At 40.2% G+C, this 14,291-nt stretch overlaps 1 protein-coding gene across 2 annotated transcripts in view; it reads left to right on the top strand.

Moving 5' to 3' along the window:
- The window catches only part of Trpc5 (transient receptor potential cation channel subfamily C member 5), a 258,290-nt gene that overhangs the window by 111,042 nt on the left and 132,957 nt on the right, over window positions 1-14,291 (top strand). For both annotated transcript variants that reach the window (XM_036174433.1, XM_036174432.1), the window contains one exon: window positions 11,589-11,987. In XM_036174433.1, the coding sequence (XP_036030326.1) occupies window positions 11,610-11,987 (378 nt within the window). In that variant the 5' untranslated portion in view covers window positions 11,589-11,609. The remainder of the gene's footprint in view (window positions 1-11,588; window positions 11,988-14,291) is intronic.

Below are 14,291 nucleotides of genomic sequence, written 5' to 3'. Positions count from 1 at the left end.
TGTGTTATACAAATTAAAGGACCCAAATTTGATCATATACACTGTGCATTTTTCCTAGAATTGGAAGAGTCTTCTTTACTATAGACACTTCAGAAGTGAAAGAAGCATTTAGGTCAACAAGCATGAAAACGTTCTATTTCTTCAGTGTCCAGGATAGTATCATGAGCTACATGTGGCTATTACGTGTTTAAAACGTGGCTGGTACTAGGAAGCCTGTATGGGACCGACCTGTTCCCTCTGTATGTGTGTGACAGTTGTGTAGCTTGGTCTTTTTGTGGGGCTCCCATCAGTGGGATCAGGACCTGTCCCTAGAGCTTAAGCTGGCTTTTGGGAACCTATTCTGGAAGCTGAGTTGCCCCTCCCAGCTTGGTCCTGCCTCAGCTTGATGTGCCATGCTTTGTTGACACCCATGGGAGGTCTGTACTTTTTTGAAAGAGACAGAGGACAAGTGGATGGGGGGTGTTGAAGGAAGGTGGAGGGGATGGGAAGAGAGGAGGGAGGGAAAACTGTGATCGGGATGTAAAATAAATGAAAATTTTTAACTAGTAACAAAAATAAAATAAAAAAGTGAAATGAAATGTGGCCATTCAACTGAGGGACTGAATTATTTCTTTAAATGTAAATATTCATATGTAGTTCATGGGTACTGTGCTTGAAAATACAGATCTAGGCCTTTCTCCATCCTCTATAGAAACTTTCTCAACAGTTCTAATCCTTTCTGTTCTCTATGATGACTGCATTCACTACCAACAGCACTTGGTACCATTTATAATGATGGTGATCAGTCTCAGATGCTTATTACATTCACTTAGGGGGCTAATTTAAAATGTTAATGTAAGGGGTGGGTGACCAGGCATGAGACTTTTTAATACTCTTCAAGTGGTTCTAATGTACAGCAAAAGCAGAGAACCTTTGAACAATATACTGCTGGCTGGGAGTCTATCTCTGTAGTTCTCAGTGCTCAGTTCCAAATACTGACTAGATTTCTCCTCCTAACATCCTAAAACTCATCTTTTGTTTCCCTTATCCAGATCCTTTAAGCTGTAATCACTGGCCTTCTGCATATCTAATACTTATTTTCTATTTTGTTTTCCACAGTATTTCTTCCCCGATTCAGTATGGCCTGTTTTTCTCATTTCCTTTTCTGGGTATTTTTAGCTATTTTCTCTCTTCCTCCTTTCCCTACTTCTCTTCTCTCTCTTTCTCTCTGTCTCTGTCCCTCTCATTTTTTAAGTCAGGGTCTCACTATGTAGCTCTCACTGTCTTGGAATTCACTATGTAGACCAGGCTGGCCTCAAAATCACAGAAATCTGCTGCCTCTGCCTCCAGTGTTCTGGGATTAAAGGTGTGAGCCACCATGTCTGGCTTTTGTTATTTTCTTAATGTTTACCTTAGAAGTTACAGTTAGCATCATTAAGTACTTCTCGAATGTACAGATTCATTTTATTTATCAAATGTTGATCGGTCAATCCTTCAGATACTCAGTGTTGATTTTTGATTGGAGGGAGAGAAGCAGTAACCAAGGAAACATGCAAATGTGACTTCTTGCTGGATCTGCCTGGGTGCTGAGCTAGCTGTGCTTTCCGAGATAGGCCTGGGAAATGTGAGAAGTGAGAAAGCAGGAAGAAAGCCAAGTTGGTCACCAGGCTGGGTTGCATGATCAGCTCAAACTGGGCTTTCTGGTAATGTGGGGGATGGCGCAGGTGGGTCGGAATCTGGGGCAGCCATGGCTGAACTAATGCACAAAGTGCATGAGCAGAGTGAAGCCTAGCAGACTGGGAAGGGTGCTAGCAAGCAAGGTTCTAGGGAACTCACCAGACTAGGTCAATGTTTGCGCTGGGTGAACAGAGCTAGGTCTGGGAGTGCAACACAGGGATATTTCTGTCAGACTGGTTGATGTTTAGTGGAATGGCAATTGAAATTCCTTATTGCACTGTTTTTGATGGTATCTTTTCTTCACTTTGCTCAAAATTTTTATATAATTTTTATACATTTATCATTCCATTTAAACATCACTTTTGTCCAGTTCTCTATAAATCCTGAATATTGATACCTTTTTAAATGTATACCCTAATATAGAAAATTGTACTTTGTAGATAAAATCTGTCTATTCAATAATATATTTCCCAATTCCCTTAGACCTTATTTTATACTCTCCAATAACTTTGTTACATGAGTAGTATTCCTTTTTATTAAATTTACTCTCAAGAATCCTTACATGATGTTCATATGATGAACTGGATGTTTTCACATTAATTTCTAAATGATGGTAATAATTTTCTTATATTTTGTCACCTTATCAAAATTTCTTGTATTTCTAACAGATTTTTGTTAGTTTCTTGGATATTTTCTTATATGTGTATATTCTGTGTATATAAACATACTTTTTATTTCTGTCCAAATATTTATAATAGTTTCATGTGCTTCCCAATATATAACTTAGAATTTAAAAATTGAATATCAGTACTTACAGTACCATCTTTATGTTGTTGTTGGATTTTAATAGCTATGAGCTTAATATTTCATAAATTGTTGGATTTATTATTCATTTGGAATAATAAATTTCATAGAATTATTTTACTTCCTTCATAATTTTACTTAGGTTTTTTAAGTAATGAGTACTGGCTGCTAATATTTTATTTAGAATTCTTGAGGGTTCTTGTCATGATTAAAGTTGGTATATAGTTTTTATTTAAGGGCATTTTTATTATGTTTGAACATTAGTTTATTCTAGGCCCACAGAATTAGAGAGTGCTCATTCTTTTTGAGATCTGAAATATTCTTTTTTAAAATATTCTTACTATCAAGAAAATCAGGTGTATTTTTTAGGTTCTATACACAGATATAAAATCATCTGAACTGAGTGGCTTTTAATAGGTAGATATTTCAGAGTATTTTAATAAAACTATTGTTTAGATTTTCTATCTCTAAGAGATTTCATTTTGGTAATTTTTATTTGAGAAAATGATATCATTTGAATTTTTTTTAAGTCCTTTTAACAAAATTGAATAAAAGTAGATTAGCAAAAGCAAGCAATCATCTTAAACATCTGAAAGTGCAGAAGTTGAGGACTCCTGGGGACTAGTTCAAAGGCCTAACTTATGGCATCCTTACCATGTGGGCTGCACCCCTTAATGTTTGGCTTTCTGCACATAATGGCTACCGAAGTCTTTGGAATCACATGCAAATGACAACATTGGGAGTGGGGAAAGGAAATAAGCTTTCAGAACTTCTCATTGGCCAGAATTACAAAAAAATTCCCAAATCTAGCTTTACCCTCCCCAAAGAAACAAAATTACCAATATTGGTTTAGCTTTACAGTAATTAAGACTCTGTATGGTGAGGGAGTTGCTTCTAGCATAAGGGCATGGCTTTATGGTGGGGGTATATATACAAACAAAAGCACAGTTCTGCCAACAGACCATTTCCCCATCTTTATCCTTACTATGTATCAGCTTCTGAGAATAGTCAAATAAACATGATTATAAAGTTATTGTTCATACGGTATTTATATTTAGCTAAGTGCTAAAATAGTAAACAATATGTGGCCATTGGCTTCTCCAATGAGGAAACAGAGATGTTCTCATCTATTGGTATAGAAATATGTGGTATTGTGTTCCCAAAAATACTGTGCAGGCTAATAAACTTATCTGGGGTCAGAGAACAGGACAGCCACAATATTAAACAAGAGGATAGGCAGTGGTAGCACACGCCTTTAGTCCTAACATTCCAGAGACAGAAATACCTCTGGATCTCTGAGTTCAAGACCACATTAGAAACAGCCTGGCATGGTGACACAAGCGTTTAATCCCAGAAATCCAGCCTTTAATTCCAGGGAGTGATGGCAGAAAGTAGAAAGATATATAAGGCGTGAAGACCAGAAACTAGAAGCATTTGGCTGGTTAAGCATTCAGGCTTTGGAGCAGCACAGTTCAGCTGAGATTCATGTGGATGAGGACTCAGAAGCTTCCAGTCTGAGGAAATAAGACCAGCTGAGGAACTGGCAAGGTGAGGTAGCTGTGACTTGTTCTGTGTCTCTGATCTTCCAGCATTCACCCAAATAACTGGCCTCAGATTTGTTCTTATTAATAAGACCTGTAAGATTCATGCTACAAAAATATGTCATTGGGAATCACTTATTGCTATGTTCCTTTAGCAGAAAATATTATTGGGTTTTCCACTAGGGCCCATGATCTATCTAGTCACAGGTTCTTGTCCACTTAGGCTATGTCAGGTATGGGTTCCATCTCATGAAGCAGACCTTAAACATAATCAAAAATGATTGGATACTACCATAACGTTAAGAAACAGACTATTAATTCGAGGTAAGGAAATAATTGGACAGAAGAAAGCATGATTACTGACATCAAATATTTCCAGGCCATCAGTCGAAGAAAAAAAATGGGTTTTTTGGACATTGCTCTAGAGAGAACTAGTGCTGGGAACTGAAAATTGTAGGAATGTGGTTTCAGAAAGAGAGAGAGATTAGTTTCCTATCAGTATAGGTGCTCATTAACCACATAGTCAAAAACAAGGACATTGTCATAGGAACCTTTTCATTTGGCTGGAGAATATTATAGATGGTGTGTAGAACATTTTGCAGTAAAGTTGTCCTATGACCTTGACAGAGAAAGACTAGTGTTACTACTTTAATGTGTAGGAAGTTTGAACTGAGAGTGGTGAGTCTTATCTATAATTCCAGCATTCAAGGGCCTAAGGTAGGGCAATAAGTTAAAGATCTACCCAAACTGCAAGTGAAATCCTGTCTCAAAAATCCAAGAGTAAATAAATCACATCAAACTAGGAATTGAGCAAAATGGTAGTTGGAAAGAAGCCAAAATGCTCTGACAATCAACACCCCACAACCTTCCTCTGACTAGTTCACAATAGGGCTTTGACCGATGAAATTTGTACTATAGACATTACAGTGTTTGACATATAAGATTCTTTGTCAGGTATCCATACCTTAGATGGCAAAAATTTGTAAGATTAAATTTCTTTGCATCAGAATGTCAATGAAGGCATCTACTATTGGACACTCAGCATCGATAATGGTGAGAGGTCATAGAGTAAAGCCCCAATTCATCTGGCCACCATCTAACCAGTGTGCAGATACCAGATTCCTCTGACAAAGCACATTTTTTAGTTAGGTGGAAAGCCAGACCCTCTTCCTCACAGAAAAAGCCCTGTGCTGGGCAGTGATCTAGGCTGGGATTTGGCAAGTCGACTTTATACTCTGGCCTTCTGCCCAGTCCATCGATTTAGCTCCTTAAATCACATAATTTAAGCCCACAAATGTCACAGATGCCATTAGACAAACTCCTCTGGCCAGCATCAACGGAAAGAGGGAACATGATAAGCCCTCTGAGACAGCTTGTTAGAGAAGTCTTAATCTTTCATTCTTGGGGGACTCCACTGGCAATGGGGCTTACTGGCAAAATGGCATAAAATACAGGCTGATTTTTTTTCTTATTAAGAACAGACCCCAACATTTTCCTTAAGTTAATGAAGAGCAATCTAGCAAGTCTAAATGTAAAGAGCAGCAGGAAGCAATCTTCCTAATAACAGATCCTCAAGAGTCTCCAGACACTCCCATCATCACCTGAATAAGGGTAAAGAGAGACTAGTAGAAAGCATATGGAGAAGAGAACTTTATCTATCTGAAGTGAGGTAAAAGCTGTGAGGGTCAGGTGGCTTCAATTGTGGGATCTAGAAGAGTTCAAAGAATGTAGCAAGTCATTAAACATCAACATGGGCCTGTATAGCAACAGGTAACACAGGAAAGAGACTTTTGTTTCATTCTCAGCACATAGTGTGCCTAGGTGTGGCTACTTAAAAGGATTATTTATTTATTTATTTATTTATTTATTTATTTATTTATTTATTTATTATGTATAGTGTTCTGCCTGCATGTATGCCTACAGGCCAGAAGAGGGCACCAGATCTCATTATGGAGGGTGGGAACCACCACATACTTGCTAGGAACTGAACCTCTGGAAGAGCAGCCAGTGCTCTTAACCACTGAGCCATCTCTCCAGCCCATAGGTGGTGCTACTAAAGAGAGGTCCCTAAGAACAGATGGAGAGACCCACAGCCAAACATTAGCCCACTCAGGGGGAATCCTGCTGAAGAGGGGGAGGAAGGGTTGGAGGAGCCAAAGGTCAAGGACATCACAAGAAAATCCACAGAATCAACTAACCTGGGTTCATAGGAACTCACAGAATCTGAACCAACAACCAGAGAGACTGCATGGGACTGACCTAGGCACTCTGCATATATGTGACAGTTGTGTAGCTTTGTTTATTTGTGGGACTCCTAACAATGGGTGCAGGACTGTCCCTAAGGCTTTGGCTGGCTCTTGGGAACCTATTCCTCACAATGGACTGCCTTCCCCAGCATTAATACAAGGGGAAGTGCTTAGTCATACTGCAATTTGATATGTCATGCTTTGTTGATAACCATGGGAGGCCTGCCCCTTTGATTTAATGCAAAAGAATCATTCTGTGATATCATAATCTCAAGCAAAACTCTGAAGGCAAGTTTTTCAGTGTAAGTATTCTACAAGGACTCTCCTAATGCAGCTTACTGCAAATAAAACACAGCAGATTAGTTCAAATGTAAGAGACAAAATGTAAAGCTAGACTATAGTTTGACTATGTATCATCCAATTATGCTTCCTTCAAGCCTCAAATTATCATGAGTTTAGTGTCATCTTGCTTTATGATTTTTAACCCACGTACCTAGCAGCTGGCACATAGTAAGAATGCAATGAATGATGCTGCTTGCTGCATTCACTACTATTAGAAGCACTATCGTGTAGTGATGGTGCAGCCCCAGCACCTGGCACAGTGCCCAGGAAACATTAACCATTCAAAACTATAATAATTATTTTTATATCTTTATTGCCCTAGCTTCCGGCATAATGCCTGGCACATAATAGAGAACTGAATGCGTTTTTTTCCCTTCATTTTCATTTTTGCCTAGGATATCTTCTGTTTCCTCCACAGTGGTACCCTTGGTGAGATGGTCACAGAGCTCCCTAAAATGCTTACCCAGCCTTTCCTTCTATTGTGGCCTCTTAAGAGGCAAGTGGAAAATGTTTAATGTCATTACTCAGTTGGGAAATCTGAGGTTATGAACTACACCTCTAATTCATGTGTCTTGCTGTAGCTTGAAAGATAGCCCTCCCTGATCTCCCCAACAATCTTTCAGCCAAGCCTTGATCAGTCTCATCACTTATAGTCTTCCCTGTCTGGAGCAGAATGGCCTTCACATTTGTATATTTAATTTATCCTCCAAAGATTAGCACAAGAGTTGCTCCATGAAACCTTTTCTGAGGCCTCTAATCCTTGCTGAGATCACAAAGCATTAAATTAGTGTCACCCACTTAGTTTTTAACTCTGCTAACAGCCAATTGGTTTTGTTCCTTAAATGCCTATAACCACTACCTGCCATATTCTAGACCTGTGTGAGTGCTGGGGATACAGATATCTAAGCGCTGCTCCCCTAGTCATAAGAAGACAAATATGCTGTCAGCATCACTGAAGAAATGTGATCGAAGTATCAATAAAGAATGGAAAAACTGGCTGAATTCTTGCAGGCATTGGGCAAAAATTTTGCAGAGAACAGAACTAATGATTGCGGAAGTATTGAAACATGAGGAGAAGTTGGCTAAGTGGAGAGAATGGGACGATGCTCAGATGCAAAGAACTCAGAAAAGGACAAGTTCAGAACATGATTCAACATGGCTAGAACTCGAGATGGGGAAACAGCATGTAAGGTTGGCTCATTTACTCATTGAGTATCGATCTAATGGCCAGGGTGTTCCAGTCAATGGATAGGGAGTGGGTACCAATAAAAGGGGACCTGGTACTATTCATGCACTTGAGCTTTAAGGTTATTTGGAAGGAACAATTAATTGATAAGACAAATAAGTGGAAATTTTGGTAAGAATTACAGAGGAAGAAGACAGGCCCATAGAGAGAAGACTGTAAAGGGACTAATGGGAGAGGATTAATGGGCAGCTCTGGGGGATATTTTGCAGGAACTAAAAGATGGAAAGAGATGGTAAAAAAAAAAAGATTGAATTTGGGATCAAAGGTCTCGAGATTGGAAACCTCTTGACATCACAGAAGAATCACCGTGAGGTTAAACATTGGTGGCTAGGATGAGTAGTTTAAGAAGTGGTCAGAGAAGTAAACAAAAGCCAAGACTCTGCAGGCCTCAGAAAGAGTGTTGATCCCTTTAGAAAACTAGCAGGAGGGGCTGGGGAGACGGCTCAGGAAGTGAAGCGTCTGCCATACAGGCACCCACATAAAAAAAAGAGCTGAGCATGACACTTCACGTGCATAATCCCAGCACTCCAGAGGCAAAGACAAGAGGATCCCTGGAATTTGCTGATGGGAAAAGTCTTGTCAGTGAGTTCAAGGTTCAGTGAGATATCCTGTCTCAAAAGATAAGGTGCACAGCCACAGAGTGACACATCTGATTTTAATCTTGGGCCGCCGTAGGCACATGTACACACACACACACACACACACACACACACACACACACACACACCATCAAGAAATCATGAGATTTGTGCTTCATGGAATAAATTAGTGGGCAACTAGAAGTGGAGGGGGAAAGAATGGAGTCAGGCTGATTAGGAAGTCTAACATGTGGCTGCTGTGCAGGTACCACCCCCCACCCCGACACACACACAGTGATTATCAGAATCCTGGGCACACTGGAAGTGCTGTGTGTTTCAGTCAAGTAAGTTGCTGTAACAGAAGCCTGGGAGCTCTGGAGTCTCTCTTCAGGGGCTCTCACTCTTCTCCGCTCCCACTTTCTGTTGACAGCATAGAGGCAGAGAGGTAGTCTAAAGTTAGTATTATCAGTCCTATGCTGTTCAGTGGCAAGTGCTTCCTCTAAGTGCCAATTTCCTTCAGACTGCAAATTCTTTGAAAGTAGTTAGTTGTTCGTTTTCTTTCTGCTGCTGTGATAAACACCATGATTAAAAAGAACTTGGAGAAGAAATTATTTATTTATCTTACACTTCCTGATCACTGTCCATCAGTCAGGGCAGGAACTCAAGCAGATGCAGAAGCAGGAAGCATGGAAGAAGCTGATTACTGGATTGCTCCCCACAGTTTGCTCAGCTACTTTCCTTTCTTTCTTTCTTTCTTTCTTTCTTTCTTTCTTTCTTTCTTTCTTTCTTTCTTTCTTCCTTCCTTCCTTCCTTCCTTCCTTCCTTCCTTCCTTCCTTCCTTTCTTCCTTTCTTCCTTCCTTCCTTCTGTCCTCCCTTTCTTTCTTCCTCTCTTTTTCTTTCTTTTCTTTTCTTTTTTTTTCTAGGCAGGGTTTCTCTATGTAGCCCTGGCTGTCCTGGAACTCACTCGGTAGACCATGCTTGCCTGGAACTCACAGAGATCTGCCTGCCTCTGCCTCCTGAGTGCTGGAATTAAAGGTGTTTACCACCACCACCTGGCTTCAGCTACTTTTCTTATGCAGTCTGGGCTCAAGTGCCTAGAGATGGCATCACCCACAGTGAGCCATGCCTTCTTACATTAGCCCAGCAATCAAGCCAATGTGAAAGAGGCCAGTCTTCAATTAAGGCTCCCTCCCGCTCCAGGTGATGGAATCTGTATCCAACCGACAAAAACAAACCAGTGCAGTCATGAAAGACACAGCAGAGTTTCTCTAGGGAGTCAAACAGCACCTGCTCTTCTGAGAGCTAGACAAAAAAAGAATTCATCATTTGGGCCTGTTCAGGGCAAAAGGCAGCCAACAGTCATCTTCAAATGCTAACTTCCCAGAAGATCACAAGAATATGAATTGCAAATGCTACTTGATATAATATATGCTTCTCACCCTGCCAAAGCAGAGATGTAATTACCTGAGAGAGTGAGGTAAATGTTTGTGGAAGTTTCACGCCTTCTCTTACATCCAGGAGATGAGACGTAATTACCTGAAAGAGTGAGGTAAATGTTTGTGGAAGTTTCACACCTTCTCTTACATCCAGGAGATGAGACAAGGGGCTCTTTATCACACTTCCATTTCCTTCCTCTACTGAAACAGTCCCTTAATGAAAAGCACTACAATAAGGCCATCTTAACTCCAGAGGGGCTTGGGAGACCTTGAGGGGAGAACAGCCAATCAGCTAATAGCTCTAATCTCATTTTCTCCCCTAAACAGGATCATCATTCCCACCTCACAGGGACAGTACAAGTAGTCAATGAGGAATGTGAATGAACTTGATCTGTAAATTGCAAAGAAAGAGCTCTACCCTGTGATTCATTCCCTACAGTTACAGGCAAAGGTGCCTTTATTTTCTTGGTCTTCCAGAGAAAATTTAAACACATTGCAGGAGCTCAGTGAAAACCTATTTAGTTTTCACTTTACAATCAGTTCTATTAAGTGTGATCTGACCTTAGATTGGGCAGAAACAAAACAGACCATTCATTTCTCAGAATCAAATCAAATTGATTCTCCAGACTGTTAGCTTCAGAGTTTGGAGTGGTGGCAGAAAGAGATTGGGGTGGCTTTAAAGTGAGTCCATGCTTACTCTTTTGCAGATGGCTTTGGCCTGTTGAAGTCAATACTTCTACAATGACCATCATCAAGGAGCAGGCCTGCACTTAACACTAAACAATATATATTTCTTTTTGTCTTTTTTAAATACATGGTGTCATGTATCCTAGGACAGCCTTGAACCCACTATGTGGCCAATGACGGTCCTGAACTTCTATTTCACCTTCCTCTACCCTCTGAGTTTTGGGATTGCAGATATGCACACATCTAGCTCATGTGGAGCTAAGGATCGAGCATAGGATTTTATGGATGCTACACAAGCATTCTACTAACTGAACTGTATTCTCAGCTCCTAAAACAGTATTTTAGTCTGAAATGTGCATCTGGAATAGTGGCAAATGTAATCTTGAAAATTAGATTACAAAAAAGACCTACAGACTCCAGAGATCAAAAGAAACTGGCACTAAGTGAGCAGCAACTTAGCACCACTGAGCAGAAGAAGTACTATGGATGTTTTCAGTGGTGGGAGGGAGGGAAGGGACAGTGCAAGTTGTGCTCTGTCTTAGGCGATTTGGTAATATATAATTACTTTAACTATCAGAGTAGCTTTTCAAGATAAGAGTTATTCTCTAGCATGAGACTTGGTAAGCACTAGATGATCACTTCTAATAATATTAATACAGATAACCTTAGGAACAAATGTGGTAGAAGGTTTGAGTAACTTATCCAGTATCACAGAGCTGGTAAGTGGTTTAGGGTTTTTTTGTTTGTTTGTTTTGTTTTGTTTTGTTTTTGAACTGAGGATCAAACTCAGGGTCTTACGCTTGCTAGGTAAACGCTCTAACACTGAGCTAAATCCCCAACCCGAGTGTTAAATTACTCTTGGAGCCCAAGACTTTCTGACCAAAGCTTCGTTTTTTTGCTACTCTGCTCCTCAGCAACAAGGAAACATCGATATCATTTAAACACTTTGGGATTTTGAAATCCCAATAAAGAGATTAATAAGTGGCCATTTGAAACCTTCAGGTAACTAAAACTATCTTTCATCTTTCTCTTTCTCTCTTTCCACACTTAGCTTTCTCAATTGCTATGAACCATGGCCCAGCTGTACTACAAGAAGGTCAATTACTCACCATACAGAGACCGAATCCCCCTCCAAATCGTGAGGGCTGAGACTGAGCTCTCTGCTGAAGAGAAGGCCTTCCTTAATGCTGTGGAGAAGGGAGACTATGCCACTGTGAAGCAGGCACTACAGGAGGCCGAGATCTACTACAATGTCAACATCAACTGCATGGATCCTTTGGGCAGGAGTGCCCTGCTCATTGCCATTGAGAATGAGAACTTGGAGATCATGGAGCTATTGCTGAATCACAGTGTGTATGTGGGCGATGCACTACTCTATGCCATCCGCAAGGAAGTGGTGGGCGCTGTGGAGCTTCTGCTAAGCTACAGGAAGCCCAGTGGAGAGAAGCAGGTAAGAGAATTCCCAATAGGCTGGAACCAGCCAGCACATCAGGGCATCAGAGTCCAAAAAAAAGGTTCAGCTGTCTGGAATTGAGAAGTCCTGTCTTAGAGACTGTTACCAGTTGTCTCAGGAGCTGCTCCCAGAGCTGCCCTGGGTGGTCCCTGCTGTTTTACACCTTTGCTTTGTCTTTTGTTCTTAGTTTCCCATATACATTCAATACTTTAACAGTGCAAAGGCATGTTCTTCATGTCTAGAATATGTAAAGCCTTTCCACTTTCTTTTCCACCTCCCACTATACCTTCATTTCCTTCCTTTACTCAAATGTTGCATTCTAGAAAAGAGACCAAACCCAGACCTGTGCTTTCCAAGAGGCTTTCCTTCCACAAGACAAGAAGACTTTAGCCTTGAGTGCCATAGTGCAAACAAAATCTAGAAACCTCATTTCTTTTCCTAGTACATGCTATGTGGCTGATTCTACTGATAGGTTTTTGTGAGTTTGCATCTATGAGTCTCATAGGCGCTAAGTCACCGAAACTTGGTATTTTTGTAGTTGTCTTTGATTTCTCAGCCAAATCTTGCCTGATGTTGCATCCCTAAGCCCCGTGGTCTCTCCCTCCTTCCTTCTTTCCTCTCTAAGGCAGTTCCCACTAGGACTGCCTGTTGTTTCATCACTGTCCCAAATAAGAGGTTCCCAAAGTGTGGCCCCTAGACTGGCAGCAGCAGCATCTCCTGAGAACTCGGGAAAAGTGCAAAGCCTTAGGTCCCAACTACAAGGGCACTAAATCATAAGCTCTAGGATGCTGCCCAACAAGCTCTGCCTTGACAGGCCCTCCAGGGGATTCTGATGGATGCTCAGGTTTGAGAATCACTGTCTTCCAATAACATGAAGATTTTTCTCATTAGTCTTCTTTTTGCAGCTCTGCAGCCATCCTGAAGAGTCTGGCTGCCTTATCTTTCATAAATCAGGAAAATGATCTTATTATTCCAGTCCATGCCTTTAATAATCCAATGTCTTCTATTAGTTTTGTCCTCCATGGTTAGGAGAAAATGCATGAGGCAATGGATTTTATAAAGCAGAGGCTGAATGTCCAAGATAAGGTGGCTTATCTGATAAACCTCTGATGAGGGCCTCCTTGCTTGCATCATAGGCATGGTGAAGAAAATGGAAAGGAAACTGATCAAATAGAGGAGGAGACAAATCAGCACCTTGATGAACATGGACAATGAAAAGAGACATCCTCAAGTATTATGAGATATGGCCAAAGCAGGGTTTGAAGGAAATCCATAGCTTTTAATACTGACTCATTTAGTAAAAGAGCCATGAAAATAAGCTAAATGACAACTCACAAAGTATTGGAATTTTCAGAGTAGAAAATGGAGTAAAAATCTGGAACTGACAGATTAACAGTTCCTTAAGTAAAAGGTCTAAATCCTCTTTCCCATCAGCATTTACAATACCCCCCAAGAAGTAAGGATGGATGAATGAGTAATATGCAACCAGCACTGAGCTTAGCATCTTAACATGACTTACTCTATGTAATCCTCCAGGGAACTCCATAAGCTAGACAATATTATATTGTTTATTACTATCATCATCATCATCCCTGTATGCCAGTGAGAAACAGGATTATTAAGTCAATCATTTAAGATCACATTAACTATCAGAGCTGGAATTCAAGCTCCTAATCCTTTTTAATCACTAGGTTCTGATCACACAACTTAATCAGGCCATTGCAAAAAGTTAGCAAAAATGGCTCGTTAAGAACATGTATTGCGAGCTACCATGTAGTTGCTGGGAACTGAACTCAGGACCTCTGGAAGAGCAGCATTAAAAGGTGTCTGGATGCACAACAATCTAAAATTGATTCAGACTCATCGTGTAGTGAATCTCATGTGTTTCTGGAAGTGCTCGTTCATGATGTATCTATCACACAACTTTATTGCAGCCTTTGTTCTGAACACACAATATACACCCTTTACATTACATACACTAGCACTGTATACAGTGTCAATGATGCTTCTCAGCTCAGATTTGAGACTATTGACTGATGTGAACTGCAGTGTCTTATTTTACATACCAGGAGTTATGGTATCACAGAAACATAATGGTATAATTATTGAAAACCAATACTCTTAATATTTTTCTCATAATCCTTCATTGTGTTAAGCATTAAATTAGTATATCTTGGGATTAGATTGTTAAAATGTTTGATTTTAAAACCTGTTCACTGAGTTATTTCATTAAAAAAAATCAGTTAGTGTATTTTAGCTTGGAATTAGCACAGAATGTCCAACAACTTCTTAAATAGTCCT

Source organism: Onychomys torridus, chromosome X (assembly GCF_903995425.1).
Source record: "Onychomys torridus chromosome X, mOncTor1.1, whole genome shotgun sequence".
NCBI classification, from domain to species: Eukaryota; Metazoa; Chordata; class Mammalia; order Rodentia; family Cricetidae; genus Onychomys; species Onychomys torridus.
This window is presented reverse-complemented; position numbering and strand designations above follow the sequence as displayed.